The sequence below is a fragment of the Aythya ferina genome, assembly GCF_964211825.1.
Source record: "Aythya ferina genome assembly, chromosome: 4".
NCBI lineage: Eukaryota > Metazoa > Chordata > Aves > Anseriformes > Anatidae > Aythya > Aythya ferina.
The window spans coordinates 8916245-8931932 of record NC_140300.1 but is presented as its reverse complement, the minus strand read 5'-3'; the positions used below and the strand labels follow the sequence as shown (position 1 = coordinate 8931932).

General features: G+C 36.4%; 1 protein-coding gene across 10 annotated transcripts in view; it reads left to right on the top strand.

Moving 5' to 3' along the window:
* Positions 1 to 15688, top strand: part of POLN (DNA polymerase nu) — a 103083-nt gene that overhangs the window by 9581 nt on the left and 77814 nt on the right. For 7 of the 10 annotated variants that reach the window (XR_014692623.1, XM_084518007.1, XM_084518015.1 and 4 more), the window contains 5 exons: positions 512 to 655; positions 7788 to 8267; positions 8694 to 8884; positions 11244 to 11356; positions 11873 to 12030. Coding sequence is in view for 9 of the 10 variants with exons in the window: in XM_084518007.1 (XP_084374133.1) it covers positions 581 to 655; positions 7788 to 8267; positions 8694 to 8884; positions 11244 to 11356; positions 11873 to 12030 (1017 nt within the window). In the remaining variant the exon portion in view is untranslated. Of the gene's footprint in view, positions 1 to 511; positions 656 to 4067; positions 4130 to 7787; positions 8268 to 8693; positions 8885 to 11243; positions 11357 to 11872; positions 12031 to 15688 lie in introns of all 10 variants that reach the window. The other 3 variants (XM_084518009.1, XM_084518013.1, XM_084518008.1) reach the window with 2 other exon arrangements.

Genomic DNA, 15688 nt, shown 5'->3' with positions numbered 1-15688 from the left:
ACGTATATCATTAATCTTTGTATATCTTGATAGTAACACTGCTTTCATCTTGTACTGGTGCTATTTTGTCAGGTACCTCTTGAAAGATTTTTTTTATTGATTTAAAACCTGAGTACCACCAGCAGTAAATGCATGGATACGCTAGATATAGACTAATTTAAAGATGTTGAGGGGGAAATATTTCCAATACAAAGGAAAATTCTCATTTTATCATTCTTTTATTAGAATTTAGCTGTACTTAAAAAGACTTTAACTTTTATCAGTGTACTAAAACTTTGTATTTCAAAGAAGTTTCACTTCTTAGGTTTTGTAAATGAGTATAATTTGCTAATTTTTATTACAATACTTAAAAACAAGTCAGGGAGGAAATATTTTCTGTTAAGGAAAATGAAGGTCTGAACATATTCACTATGTTTTGTCTTTATTTTGTCTTTAACTTGAAAAGAATGTTAAGTGCAGACTGTTTTGTGACCCTGACAGCATGCATAATTCATGTGTATTTCATGTTTAGGTATAATCGTAAAAATGGAACATTACACATCATATATAGGATGTGAGATTTCTGAAGTGCCTTTATCTGATGCTGCTCAGAGGATTATGTCAGCTTTACAGTCTGTTCCTACAGGAATTCAGACTAGCAGAAAAAATAACCAGAGTGAGTAAATTTTGATCTGTTTAAGTGTCTATATTTTCAGTTGGAAAAACTGAAATGCAAACAAACAACAACATCAAACTTCCAGTCCCTATTTAAGAAGAAAACTAAGTGTTTCTAGGTTTAGAAAATGAATTGACCTTTAACTGTGGCATTTGCTGGGACTCGTCTGGTTAAATGATGCTGTGTGAGTGCAGGGAACTAAGATATTGCCAGTACCCTGTGTTTCATTCCTTTTTTATTTATCTTTCCTAACCTGTTCCTGCTAGTTTCTGCTATGTGGTATAAAAACAGATGAGAATTTCAAACTCTTAGTTAACTAATACTGTAAACTAAATGTATGTTAACTTGAATCTGGGCTAGATACTTAAATATCACTAGAGGTACTGGGAAATTGCAAGGAGGCCAGTGAGTTCTCCAGACTATTGTCTGTTCTTTAAACACATGCTCGTTACCAACTCAGTCTTTGTGAAATTCTAGGGGGAAGAGTGAACAAAAGTCCAAATTGTAGAGCAAATTAGGTAATGTTAAAAGAGCCTCAGCAGATCTTTAACTCTGCGCAAAGCCCAGCATCATACTCAAAATGTAGTGGATACTAGTGACGTTTTGCAAGATTTTTTTTTTATTCTCAATTCTGTGTATTTAATAGTTCAATCATGTAGCTCTGGAAAGAAGTAGAATGTTAAAGGTTTGCTTAATTTCTGTTCTCTATTTTTTTCTGGAGAAGTAGATCCTGGAACGTTATCTGGTCAACAGGATTTAAAACTAAGATTTAAATATTGCATTTGTTCTTGTTATATGGCATTCATTACAACCTTGGTTTTATAAAAACAGTAGCTCAGGCTCTTCGTTCACTAGTAAGATAATGGATCATTGGAGTCTGGCGTAGCAGTGAAAAGGGTAGTAGCTCATTGCTATGTAAATTGGTGATGCACATTTGAAGACATGGAATACATTCATCTTAACATGAAAAACAAAACCCAGATTATTTTAAAGAAAGTGAGATCTCCTTTCAGCCTCGATTTAATTGCTTTTCTGCTTCTCTTGCTACCTTGTCATTTTCTGTTAAATGTTTTCTGTCATAGATATGGGAACTCTCCCTTCTGTGTGATGTCTGTGTAGTGTTGTCTGCTTGCCATCCGTTCACTCTGTCAAGCAGTAAAATGAGAGATTCGCTTTCTTTAAAAGTACAATGATAGTGTCTGTATTTTTAGCCAATTGTAATTGCAGTCTTTGTAGTGTTCCTAAACCCTTTCTCACTGGGTATTGAAAGAACAGTATAAGCATTTAGTGGCAACATGTCACATGACTAGCTTTTTTGTTTCCCTTATCTTAATTACGATTGCTTGTAGTCTACAGACTTAAGAACAAACTTACAATTTGAATCACTCTTAGGAAAGTGCCTGTGTGTGTAGCTTTAGTTGATCAAAGCATGGATCTGGGGAGGAAGAAAAGTTTGCCTTAAAATAAACAAACAAAAGACCACACCAAAATAACAACAACAAAAGTTGGTCTGTTTATGGCTATATTGGACTGTATTTTATTGATAAGATCTTTAAAGTTTTAATTCTACTTAATTGGAAAGTCTGTCTTTAAAAGGTAAATACTGGATTCAAATAGCACAAACATCTGTGATGTTGAACTCATGGGTGAAATTGTCATCTTGACAGTAGCATTTGTAATAGTTCCATCCAGCAGTACGTTTGAATGCAAGGGTGGGTTTCTACTGCCATCTGCTGATACTTTTTCATGAACCAGAAATTCGAGGTGGTGTGGCGATTTAGATACCAGTCATACTGAACACCGTGTGCTAAACAAGAGCAATGTAATCCTCATCTTTGGAGGGTGAATTTATTGAGAACAAGTATCTAGCCATGAAGTGATTAAAAGCACTGACAGTAGACTCACATTGCTATTGTTGTTAAATGATAGTTTTATTGTTGTGGGAAGTGTCAAGAAAACCAAACCTAAAATGTTTGACACTAAATTCAGTTATACCATATTGACTGTTCTAACAGTTCAGGTTAGGGGGCTAAGCTGGAGATAAAATAACTGAACCTGCCTGTGATATTGTAAAGTAATAAGCTTAGTCTTTTCTGGAGACTGAGGTAGTCTCTTAATTATTTTGTTATTAGTCTTTTAAGTATAGGATCCTGCTTTACCTCTTCAAAACTTTTTAGAATACAGTTTTAGTAAATAGAAAAAGATCCACTTATGCCTTGTTTGATATCGGGTAGCAGCTTGTTAGATCCAGAAGCTAGACACATTCTCATAATACAAATTTTGTAGCTGAAGGCAGCAGTGGAATGGACTCTTTGTGGACCAGCAGTTAGAAAGGGACAAAATGCGTATTTTGCCCAGGAGTGCTTTTTTTGGCTGGGTAGTAGAAGGATCTAGAGACACAGGGCTTGTAATTACAAACTCTGGAGGGCCATGCACTTCACGAGAGTTCTCCATTGCCTGGCTCCTCTTATTGTCCCTACTGAATCTGTAATTACTGCTAGTCTGTTAGCCCTTGTTCTTTTATTCATTTGCTTCTCCTCTTGGGTCTATTGGGCTGTGTTGAGTGCAGAAAAGAGAAGGCATGTCATAGCCCTGTCACTCAGCGTGGTGCAGAGTTCTGAGGTGTATTTACAAAGCTTCCTTAAACTTTCAGAACTGTAGGCCTACTGTTGCTGGTAATTTGGTTGTGGGCCCAGGAGAACAGCTGTGCTGTGCCTCAGGGCTCTGTCTTAGAGCTGGGTCTAATAATAATCCTTCTCCTTATTGGGATGCTGGTTGTTATTACCCTTCTGTCTATTTGATAAGTCTGAATCTTCCTTGCTCTCTGTTCTTGTCTGGTCTTACAATACTCATTCTCTTGCGAGGATGAACAATGTGAAAAAATTAACCTCTTGGTAAAGCCTGGTCAGTTTTCTCTACGGCATCATAAGTTAAAGATACATGTGTGAATAAAGTATACTCCTGAATAATATTTTGGAGAATAATACTGTCTAACACCAAGTTCAACTGTGTGAAATGTTTTTGTTTTTTTTTCCTTGCTCAAGCCTTTTATCTTTACTTTGACCAAAAAGGGATGTGTTTTCTTGAAAGAAGGTGGTAGGCATTCTTAAAATATTATAGTAATGCTGCTTCTGAATACCATGGAAAATGTTTGTTGGCTATGTAGCAAAGCGGAATGTAACTTTTTCTTCATGGGGACAGAGCATGCTTTTACATGTGCATATTCAGGAACCTGCAGAGCCATTTAGAGCTTGAATGATATTAATTTGAGGAAAACAGTTGCCGTGGAAAACTTGATTGCAATTATTTTAGGTTTGGTTAGTGTTGGTAATGTAACATTGTAACCAAAGCTGTATGCATTGATCTCAGGTTCATTTGTACTGTAAAATGTTTTCTTTTTTTTTTTTTTAAGGTATAGAGAAGACTGAGGAAAATAAGATAGGTGATAAGGATGCACATCTGAAAAATGAAAAGGCAAGCACACTGTAAGATAAAAGACTACTTAAAAAGCCACTCCTTACTGGAAGTTTAGAAGTTATTTACTGGCTCTTTCATAACAGGTTTTATCACAGTACATTGCATATTCTGATGGTTCAGATAACTTTCCTGTATAAGTCTTATTTTGCACTTGGCATCTACTCTACCTTTGAGAGTATTGGCCCCACTTTTCCTATTTATACCAAGTCTATTGTGACAGATTGTTCTGAAATACATGAGGTTGACACATTTAGATAGTTACTAAGGAATAAAAATGTTATCAAACCTCAGTTTGACAATCACTGGCATCCAAAAAAATCCCCCAAAATACAGTATGCAGCTTTTCATAGTAGTAGTGGAGTGGCTTATGTTTTGTAAATTGTTGCCTCAGCATAAAATTGTCACCTCATCATAACTAGCATGGCCCATATAATGCCCATGGAGTATACAGTACAGCCGTCAGGTGCTATGTGCTCCACATAAGCTGCGTTAAATTGATGCATCGTTCTGTCTACTAAATGCTCTTAGAGCAACTGCATGGATGAAGCTTTAGGCATTATTTTTTACCCAAATGCATTCATGTATTCGTACAGGAGACCACTACTTTTGTCCGTTACAGAAGGAGAAGACTTTTTTTTTTTTTTTTTTTTTTTTTTTTTACAAAATAAAGAATTCTTAAAGCATATCTTCTTATTTTTGGTTTGTGGTTTTTTTTTTTTTTTTTTTTTTCCCAGAATAAAAGAAAGGTGTGGGAATAAAAATACTTGTTTCCTTATTGATACTAGAAAAAACATATTTAAGAAATTACTGCTCTTGTTGGCTGTACTGCTTTCCACAGGTGTTAACTTTTTTCTTCTCTAGTGTTGCTAGTGCTGCATCACTTTTTCTGTTCTGTACTTTTTGCTCATAGGATTAATCTCTTCAAGTTATCACTTTGCAACACCATGACAGTGTCTCATCACCCATTCCTTCTTTTCCACTTAATCTTGTTTTACATTTCTGATCCTTCCACAGGCAGGTACTAGTTACATAATCATGAAGTGAGCTGGTTCAGATGAAAAATGTCTTTGTTTTAAAGGAAGTTTAATTTTTGGTGGAATCATCTCCCTGAAGTTAGTTCAGTGTGCATGCAAGTGCCAGCCAAGAATGATGGATAACTGGGGCAGTCCCAACTTAGACTGTGATTGAGGACCATAAAGTTGGTCAAATGAGCAGTGGATAATAAAAGTGAGCTCCCCAGCTGCAGATCACACATCCTTTGTTACTCTGACTGGTGCATGGTGCACACTTCTGCAAGTCTGTTCAGGTTCCTCGTGAAGCAGAAAAGAATGCTTGTGTGCGTGGCGAGCTAGTTCCTTACAAATTTAATTGGCTTGTCTATAGGCATGATGAGAATGACTTAAGCCACTAGTGAACATATGTGGTAGTGGAACCTCTTTTTGTAATGTTGAGGAGCTAATTTTGACACACCAGATCTAATGAAATTCTTCTAAATCCACATAAATTATGAAACAACCTCCTCTGACTTAGAAAGCCTGTTGTTTACTTCCAGCTATGTCATTATTTCTAATAGATGATCAGTTCTTCCCAGAAGCTGCTGCTCCTCTCTGTGGCTAATTGTAATTCCAACTATATTATTCTGATTTGATAATTAAATTTACTTTGTTCTTATTTCTGATCTTTTAAAAGAGAATTACTTATTCCTGATTCTATAATTACTTCAGTGTCCTAATTCAAATTCTACTATATGTTAAACAATGCAAACTATTTGTGATTTGACTGGAGAATACACTTAAGTGGATTAGCTGTCTGTCTACGGTTCTTGAACAGTCAGTCTTTCTGTGCTAATATTTTTCCACTTATGGTAGCTTTTTTTAGTGTCTCCTTTGTGATTAGCTTTGCCTAAGTCCAATTTATTTGTCATCTTTCAGAACAATCACTATTCATTTTGGTAGCAGCAAAAACTTAATTAAATATTTTTCTCTTTATTTAAAACCTTTTAATTGTACCTTTTTTTTTTTTTCTGTAGAGCTGATCCTGTAAAGTGTTTTTAACTAGTCTAAGGCTCTTTCATCCTTTTGATTCCACAGTTCTGAGGTTTGGGAAAATGGGATCTTGGTTAAGGAATATTGCAAACCACCACCAACAAAAAAGCATTGGCTTTGCCTTTCTGGTTTTCTCAAACAATCGAGTGAATAGAAATGGATGATATCCTTTAATCAGTGGAAATTGTTGTCTTGTTCTTGATGTGAGGCCTGCACAGCAGTAACTTGTGGTTCTTTTAAAGCAAGAAGGCCTCAGGTTTTGGAATGACAGAAGTGCTGAAGGAGGCTGGTGATTCCAAGAGCAGAAAACGTAGTAATTATGAGAGCCTTCAGTTACTTTAAAATAGTGTGTAAATTTTATGCTTATGCACGGTGTGAGGACTAAAACTGAGAAAACAATGGCTTTGCCAAGCAGTTAGAGAAGGTGACGGAAAAACTGCTTTTGATTTGATTCTGTGTAAGATCAAGATCAAAATATTCCTGCTGGAGGTTGCCCTGACAGGGACTACAGTACTACAGTCTTTCTGAGGCACTAAAGATAGATAAGTCACTATAGGATTGCCTCATTTCAAAAAGGAAATTGCATAAAAAGGAAGGAGCTTTTAAAAGAAAGCATAGGGTGTTTCCCCTCCAAAAGCAAAACATCTGCAGGTAATAAGGACTTATACAAAACAGAGTATTGGAGGCTTAAAACAAATCTCTCTGGGTGTGGGAGCAGTATGGCTAAACAACAGTATGTAGGAGACAACTAAACATCCTGCAACTTTACAGAACTTGTAAATTTCATAAAGAACACAAGACAAAGGATCCCTCTTGGCTGAAGAGGGTGTTGAAGAAACTAGCAAAATAAACAGCAAGAAAATAACAAGGGCCAGTAGTATACCAAGGAAATCAAGGATGAAGGATTAGAATTATGTTAGCATGCAATTTCTTGTTCAAGGCTCTTTAATAGCAGTTTGAAAAAAATAAAACACGCTGCTACAAAAGGATGCAGGGAAATGTGTGGAATATGAAAGCTGTTATGGGGATAGTGATTTAACCAGGGTAGAGTATAATACTTAGCTGTACAACTGATAATAAGGTGCACCTTCTATGCGACTTTCCTATGAATTCTTGTTATGTCTTGCAATCCTGTAATTTTTTGGAAAAGTTGGTGGAGATTTAGTGGATTCAGAATTTCCAAAGCAGGTATTATGGTCCCTTGCCAAAAACAAAAACAAACAAAAAAAACTTTGAATATTGAAGCTAAAGATGAAAATGAAAGGTCACCTCTCCCTTCCTGTGGAAGACAGGCTACTGGACTAGATGGCTCTTGTTAATTTGGCATTGTTAGTTTTGGACTAACAACAAACAAACAAAAAATATCGTGGTGGTTTTGGATGCCAGCAATATAAATCAACAAAATCACTTTTACTGATAGACACTTGAATTTTGGCCTATGTGATAGAGTTCCCCTAAACTGTCTGTCTGTCTTTATGGTATCACTAAGATTTTTTTTTCTTTTGTACAGCATCACTTCCTGAAAAGCTTTTTGAATTAACTCAGGGGTAATTATTTCTGTCTCCTAATAAGTTGAATAATTAGTTCACTGAAAAATTTGATTTTTCCAGGAAATTAATGATTCCACAATTGCATTATTGAAATCATCTGCCAGCCCTGCAAGAAGTACTGGTCAGAAAGTCAGGACAGTACATACCAATGAAATGCTTTCCTATCAAGCTACCAAAATACTGAGCTATTACCAGGATTTAGACTTATCTAAATGGGGATATGGAAAAAAAAATCTTTCAGTAAAAGCAAAAAAACTGAAGGTTGATGAAAAGAATGTAGCTACTCCCCTTAAAAGAAAGCAAGATGTGTCTTCGTGTCACTTGGAGAAAAAAAGATTACCTCTAATGAACTACACTTCACATGAAAGAAGATATAACTGGACTTCCAGACGACCAGAATTTTCTGAAAATTATCCTTGTGATATCAGGAGTTTGGGAAATGAAGAAAAAAGAGAATTGCTTGCAAATATAGAACAGGCAGTGGCTTTTGTAACTACTATGATATTTCAAGATGGTTCTTCACAGCTCAACTCAGAGCAGGTTAGTGAATGATGTGTTTTGTTTAGAGGCAGTGTTGTAGAACCATTTGGACTATACATATGACTCCAATAAACACAAAGTTATGTTCATTGAGTCCATGGAATCTAGACCAGTTTTGGATATTCTTGCTTACAAAAATATAAATGCAAAATGAAGTAAATATTTCTAAGTTTTATTTTTCTACAAAGTAAAATTTAAAGCAAATGGAACCACTTGGGTTAAACAGTCATTAGTGTACTTCTAGTGAGACTGCTTGAATATCTTTTTTCTTCTTTGTACAGTGGGTTTTGCTTTCAAGGATGCTTTTGTTAAGGGTGTGTGCAGTGACCGTAGTGCATGTGATGACATTCATATGGTAAAATACTAGTGAAATCTTTATTGAATTGCATAAAATCTGTCAGGAAACGCTTTAATTATACTTAACAGGCCTTAACTTCATCAGTAAAAGGAATCGTTATATTAGTGAAGAATCAGACAGATCGCCTCTATTCTCCCAGTTACTCTTCAAGTGACCGTATTTGGAATGCTGCTGATGAAAATGACAAATTAATTTATTTAAAAACTGAATGCTCACCTCTTTGGGAACAAGAAGGACAAGCTCACAAGAAATTTGCTTGGTGAGAGGGTATAGAAATAAAATACTACTTTACTGTTGCCAAAAGCATACGTAAAGCAATAATGTTCATTAAATCATAGAATGGTTTGGGTTGGAAGGGACCTTTTAAAGATCACCTAATTTCACCCTGCGCTGCCATGGGCAGGGACACCTCCCACCAGCCCAGGCTGCCCAAAGCCCCATCCAGCCTGGCCTTGGGTGGTGCTGGGGCATCTACAGCTTCTTTGGGCAACCTGTGCCAGTGCTTCACCACCCTCTGAAGAAGCAATTCTTTTCTCCATCTCCCATCTATTAGTTTGAAGCCATTACTACCTGTCTTATCACTGCATCCCCTGACAAAGAATCCCTCACAGCTTTCTTGCAGCCCCCTTCAGGCACTGGAACGCCACTGTAAGGTCTTCCAGGGGCCTTCTCTTCTACAGGCTGAACAACCCCTCAGCCTCTCTCTGTAAGAGAGGTGCTCCAGCCCCTTGATCATCTTCACGGTCCTCCTCTGGACTTGTTCTAATATATCCATGTCCCTTTTATGCTGGAAGCCCCAGAGCTGAATGCAGGGCTCCACGTGGAGTCTGATGAGAGCAGAGCAGAGGGGGGCAATCCCCTCCTTTGCCCTGCTGGCCACCCTGCTTTTGGTGCAGCCCAGGACATGGCTGGCTTTCTGGGCTGCAAGTTCACATTGCTGGCTCATGTCAAGCTTCTCATCAACCAACACCCCCAGGTCCTTCTTCTCCTCAGGGCTGCTCTCAATCCATTTCATGCCCAGCCTGTGTTGGTGTTATGCTGTGGTGTTTCTTTTCGAGATTGGAATTTTAGTAATAGCTACTCATTCACTTAGAAAAGCTTTATGAACACGATGGTTATATGGCTTCAAAAAAAAAAAAAAAAAAAAAAAACAAAAAAATAAAGCTTGAAGAATACGTATCTTTCATTTGCTGCACTGCATTTCTTACGCAATATGTTTCAGGACATCATTATGATATATATCCTTTTTGAGCCTGGCTGCTATTTCTAGTTTCTGAGCATGGAGTGCAATAGGCTTGTTTAATGACTGAGATGATGAATGAGGCTTTCTTAGGATTCAGAAACAATGTTACATCCAAATTACAAGCAAAAAAAAGTAAATGCTTTGTGCATCTGTTTAATAGTTGAACTAAATCTTTAAAAAGTAGGATTATATTTTAAATGTCCACTTGGCATAGCCCAAATCTGTTTTTATTCCTTATTATTAACTTTGAAATAGTATCCTATAATGGCAGGGATGAGACTGATCTTTCAAAATAATAGTCGCATATTAAAATTTCTTCAGAATATTTTATAATTTTCAGCAACGACTGTTTTATTGTAAACTACTGAATTTGGGGAATTAAATTTACAAAGCATTAATTTTCACGATGTTAGACTTGCTTGCTGATCACATCTCTGCACCACACCACTGTATGACTTGAAACAAATCACTTTGCTTACCTGTACTTCTCCAGATGCAATGTTGGAATTATAAAATGATTAGTTTTATAAAGTGTCTTCGGTTTGATTCTTCTGAACTGAGCATGACATCAATAAAGCATGTTCTTTTGAGCAATAAGAACTCAAGAATAAACAAGCTGAATAATTGTATTACCTATAGGCTTTATCTAATTTTTCTAGGAACAGTGTAGTTGTTTAGTAGTGGATCTAAACTATATACAGTAATACCTTATGGTCTGCACAATTTATAATCTGTCTAAAATCTTGGTACCCTGGTTTTATATCACTAAAGATATATCAACTCAAACTCTATAAAGAGTTATTGTTTTTCTGTATTGCCTAAAATAAAGCTAACAAAAAATGATACACATTATTAGTAAAATCTGTGTATACTTCAAATGTTATACATATAACACATGAGAACTGTAGACATTTTCAAAAATAATGGAAAAATGTGGCATGATATGAAGCATACTAGACTTAGAGAAAATTAAAACTAAGCAATTAGGTCAATTTAGATAGTCTAACAACTTTTAAATCGTGATTTTACTATGTTTATTTAGAATCTTCTCCGATCTCATTTTGTATGTTAAAGTATGACAGGAATGCAAGTTGCAGTTTTAGATTAAGGTTGAATTTAATTTCAAGTGCCAAATAAGGTTTTCTTTTCTTTATGAGTGCATGGGAGGTCATCTGCTAATTTAGTATAGAATGAAGCTCCAGGATTTGAATTGAGAATTTAATATTCAAATACAATATTCTGTTCTTAAAGGAATAAAGAAAGGTTTTGTATTAGCTGTTTAGTTTAATATTAGTTGCTAATTAAAGAATAAATTAAACATATTAACTAAATCTGGTAGCAGCATAGTACATGTTAATAAATTTCTTTCATGCAGGCGAGTGTTGTTTCAAATGCTGCGTCGCAAAGTTCCAGTTATTTGCTTCAATGCAAAAGATTTTCTGAGGACAGTACTTCAAATTTATGGTAATGAAATTAGCTGGAAACAAGGTAACTGTCTAATCCAATCTATAACCTAGTCCTATAATCTCTGTGCCTGTGATGTTTCTGTTAAAATTACATGGTGTAGAAGCAACTAGATTAGTGTTTAGGTAATATATTGGAGAACGGAATTTTAGTACCATGGAAAAGAAAACCCTTCTTTAGAGGTTTACGACCAGACAGTTGGCATGTTAAGATTATGTATTTCTTCTCAGAGTAGGAATAAAAACATTGAATAGTTTAAGGTTAGAATCCAGTGGAAACAAAAGCTTTTAACACAGTCCTGACGATAGCTGAGAAGGTTGAATTGCTTCATGTTTCATGTTTCCTAGAAAGACTTCCTCTGCTCAAGAGGATATCATGAAATTCTAGAAATGCTCATACTGGTCAATATTAGGAATCACTTGAATGCTTGTCTATTTATGATGTGTGTCTAAAGGAAACATGGACAAAACTCTAGAAGTATTTCTCAATATAGGAAGTAATTTAAGCATTTTGATTGTCAGAAATAACTTATTTTTGTAGTTGCTGATAGCGTCATGTTAGATCCAAGGATTGCAGCATGGCTGATAAACCCTAGTGACACAGTTCCCTCTTTTGAATGTTTGACGGAGAAGTATTTTGAAAAATCTTTTTCTATGGAAACAGAAAATACAGATACAGGCACTTTGAGAAATGCATCGGTAAGTAGTTTGAGATTGTTGTTGGTTTAAAAGAGGAAGGAGATATTTAAATTATTGCCCTTGCCTACAGAATATTGCAAAAAAAAAAAAAAAAGCATAATATTTTTCAGATAGAAGAAAGTTATAACAATACTACTTGTTGGAAATCTAATGTTAAAGAGAGAGTAGAAGGAAGGGTTCACTCCATTCTACCAAGATGGAATCAAATTCTCCAGGAACAGTTGCAAAATTCTGTATCTAAACCCAAAATTTGAGTAGCAAAATTGATACAAATTCATCTTTTCTCTTTCACCTATCTGCAAACAGATACCAGCTGTCATTTCCAAAATGTCTAATGTCTTGCTCCTTAATTGCTGTGAATGTGTACCCCTTATTTAGTTTATTATTAACAATTTTACTGAATCGTATGACATTCTGGTAAAGGTACCATATCATAAGCTGATAGGAAGGAGTCAAATATGAATATACAAACATGTGTATGAAGTATCTTAAGTTCTACTCTGAATGCTTAATGAACTTCTTGAGAAGTTATTCCCCATACTATGGAAATAGTCTTACTGTCTGTTGAAACTTATTTACTGAACATTATAAAATTTTGGTGTTGGTATTTTGGGCTATTGCATTCTACTCTGGACGCGTTAGCTGTTACAGGTTGTTTGAATGCCGAGAGTGCTAGTGCTGGAGGGAACTAATGAAAAAAGTAGATGTAGAGTAGGCTAAATGGTGATTTCTTGAAACCTTTCACTTTTCAGAGGTGTTGCTTGTTCAGACACATGAATCATATCGTGATTGTAGAGCTTCTGGGATACAAACCTAATGATGTCAAATGGACTTGGAATATGGACAGAGCTCCCTCATATAAGCACATACCCAACTGTATAGGCCCTTCTGAGACAAATAAAGCTAGTTTACTTCAAAACACTATCTGTAAGCTGCTGTTGTTCAGAAACTACTTCAAGCTATTCGTGTAGGGAATGGAAAGAAAGGTAAACAGCCAGAAGCTGTACACTTGCAGGTTATTTTTACATGTGCAGTCCTGTCGTGTGAGTCAGCATCCTTGACTTGTTTCTTTCCATATTTTCCCTCAGTCTTTTGTTCTTCCTACATCATATCTATTCTTAGTTTTAATTTCTCAGCTTTCTCATCCTGATTCCCATCTCTGAGTTAAATATTGAAGTCTTATTTTCCTCTTGCCCTGCTTTGGTCTAGTTTGATTCCTTGCCCCAGCCACCTCTAGTGCCTTTTATGCTGATTTCATCCAAGTCCCTGTTTATGCCTCCCTCTAACATGCTGTAATTACTCTCCCCCCTATTCCTTACCCAATTCATTAGTTCTCTGGACCCACTCACTTTATGTTTGACTTCTCTGTTTGCCCAGTCAGTGCAATTTTTTTTTCTGTGAATCCTATCTTTTTGCCAGATTCTCTGGAGCCTTCTTGCTCTGTCTTTGGTGATAGGTTCCTAACAGTCCTCTGTACACCCAGAGTGCTTGAGGCCAGGTGGTGCATCATGTCCTGTGCCCCACAATTTCAGTTTAGCTCCCTTTTCTGCTAATCTTGTCCACCCAGCATGATACTTGGAATGACGGCTACTTTTTTCTGTATCCTGCAGCTCCAGCTACTCACCCAGACCCCTCTGTAGCATGGAGTGCATACTACTTGCTGATCTGTATATTAGGTGCTGTGCCAAAAGGCTCCACAAAAGTGATCGCAGTCCACATCCATTGAAACCTTTGCTGAAACAGGTGCTACACATCATGCTGCTTTTGTACTGTGTTTGCTGATAAGGAATCCTGAAATCATTTGAAGCCTGCCATTGGGCTTACTTCCACCTCCAGAACAGATCAATTAGGCTGGCTGATGCTGAAAGCACTGTCTTTCACGGACAGCTCACTTGTTCCAGGATCACTGGATATGGACAATGTTTCTTGCAGTCAGGTCAATTTTTTTTTGTTTGTTTGTTTTTCTCTGGTATGTGGTAGGAAAACATGGTTGCAGCAAAGATTACCCCCAAAGTGGAGTAATAGAGTTGAGGGTTCTCAACATTCCAAGGCTGTGCAAATGATTTTTTTCCTCCTCTTTTTTTGGAAAGGGCTGTGGCAAAAATAACTCACATGATGAAATGGTGAGCAAGCTACTTCCATCTGTCAAGTTTTTTTCATAGTATGTTGCTTGTGGTAACTATATTCATGGTATGGGTGGGTAGGAAAGTATGTAGGTTTTTGTGAGGCTGAAGGTTGGCACTGGAGGGCTGTACAATACAGAGGTCAGAAGAGAAATACCTTGGCATGTAGACCAGTGGCATTCTCTAACCTGTTCCGATCACTCCTCTCAGCTGAGAGTATCTTTCTTTTGTTGCCTGGTTCTTTTTGAGCACACATGCCTCATTGATGCATTTGTCATGTACATTTAAACACAACCTCCTCTTTTCTGGATTTCAGTAAAAGGCTCTTTTGACATTTCATCTCCCCTCTCCCTCTCTTCGAGTCTTCTAAATTCTAGCCCTGATTTTACTAGACTAGTGCTCACCTAATCCACTTCTTTATCTACTTGTAAACTCTCTTTTGTGTTTTTGAATTATATGTGCTTTCTTAAAATCTTTATCAACTCTAATTTTAATTTGCTATCCATTAAAGTGCAAGTTTTGAAAGACTTCTGCTGACCAGAAAATTATGGCTCTTAGTCTATGTAAAGCTTCATTATGAAAGAACATGCAGAGGTGTTTGCAACAAGAAATTAAAGGTTTGATATAGCAAAAAGATCAGAATAATAAATACCTAGCCAACCAGACTGATCAATTCATTCTAATGTAGCAGTTTTCTAACTAAAGCCGTATTTTCACAAGGACAACTATTTGCATGCAGTTGAAGACAGTGCAGTTGTCTCAGGCTGGATATTTGTGAAGTGTCATCACTGAAACAAACAAGAAATTGTCCTACCACTTTGATTATACTTACCCGCTTTTTCTTTAAAAGAATTACTGCCTGGCTGGGCAGATTAAAAGCCCTGGAGGACCACAGTGTTCTGACATCAGACCTGTTTTTAAGAAGATATTCTTGACAACAATTTCAATGGCAATCTTCCTGGTTTAATCCATAATTCATAACTTAATGACATCCAATTTAGTAGTGATACCATATCTGGTTTCATTGCATATGCTCTTCCAGATAACGTAATCTTGTTTTTGTTGTTTTCAAAACATTAGATGCTTCATTCAAATTTAAGCATTTTCTTCGTTTTCCATGCAGTCTTAGAGTGTAAATCTGATAACAAGTAGAATGTCCTTGCATTCTCATCACAGAAGGACTAAAGGGAAGATTCTGAATATATCAAGTGAAAACCATGAAACTGTGGAATGGGCAGCAAAGCTGGATTTGGTAGCATAATTTCTGAGAGCTTACTCTGGTAAGCAAAACACCTTCTAGCTCAGTTTGAGTGGAGAAAGCAAAACATATTTCTTCTGGAGGAGATTTCTTTTCAACTTTTTAGATATTTCATGAAATCAGTTAAGGTAAGAAGGTTATAGAATATCTGCAGGTCTGTAGAGAAAAGAGAGACTTCTGCAGCTCATGGTGTAAGATCCCCTCTTTGTATTCTGCCAGCTTCAGGACAGGCATGCAAATAATAAAAATGAGCACAGAATAATTAGGATTCCTTCAA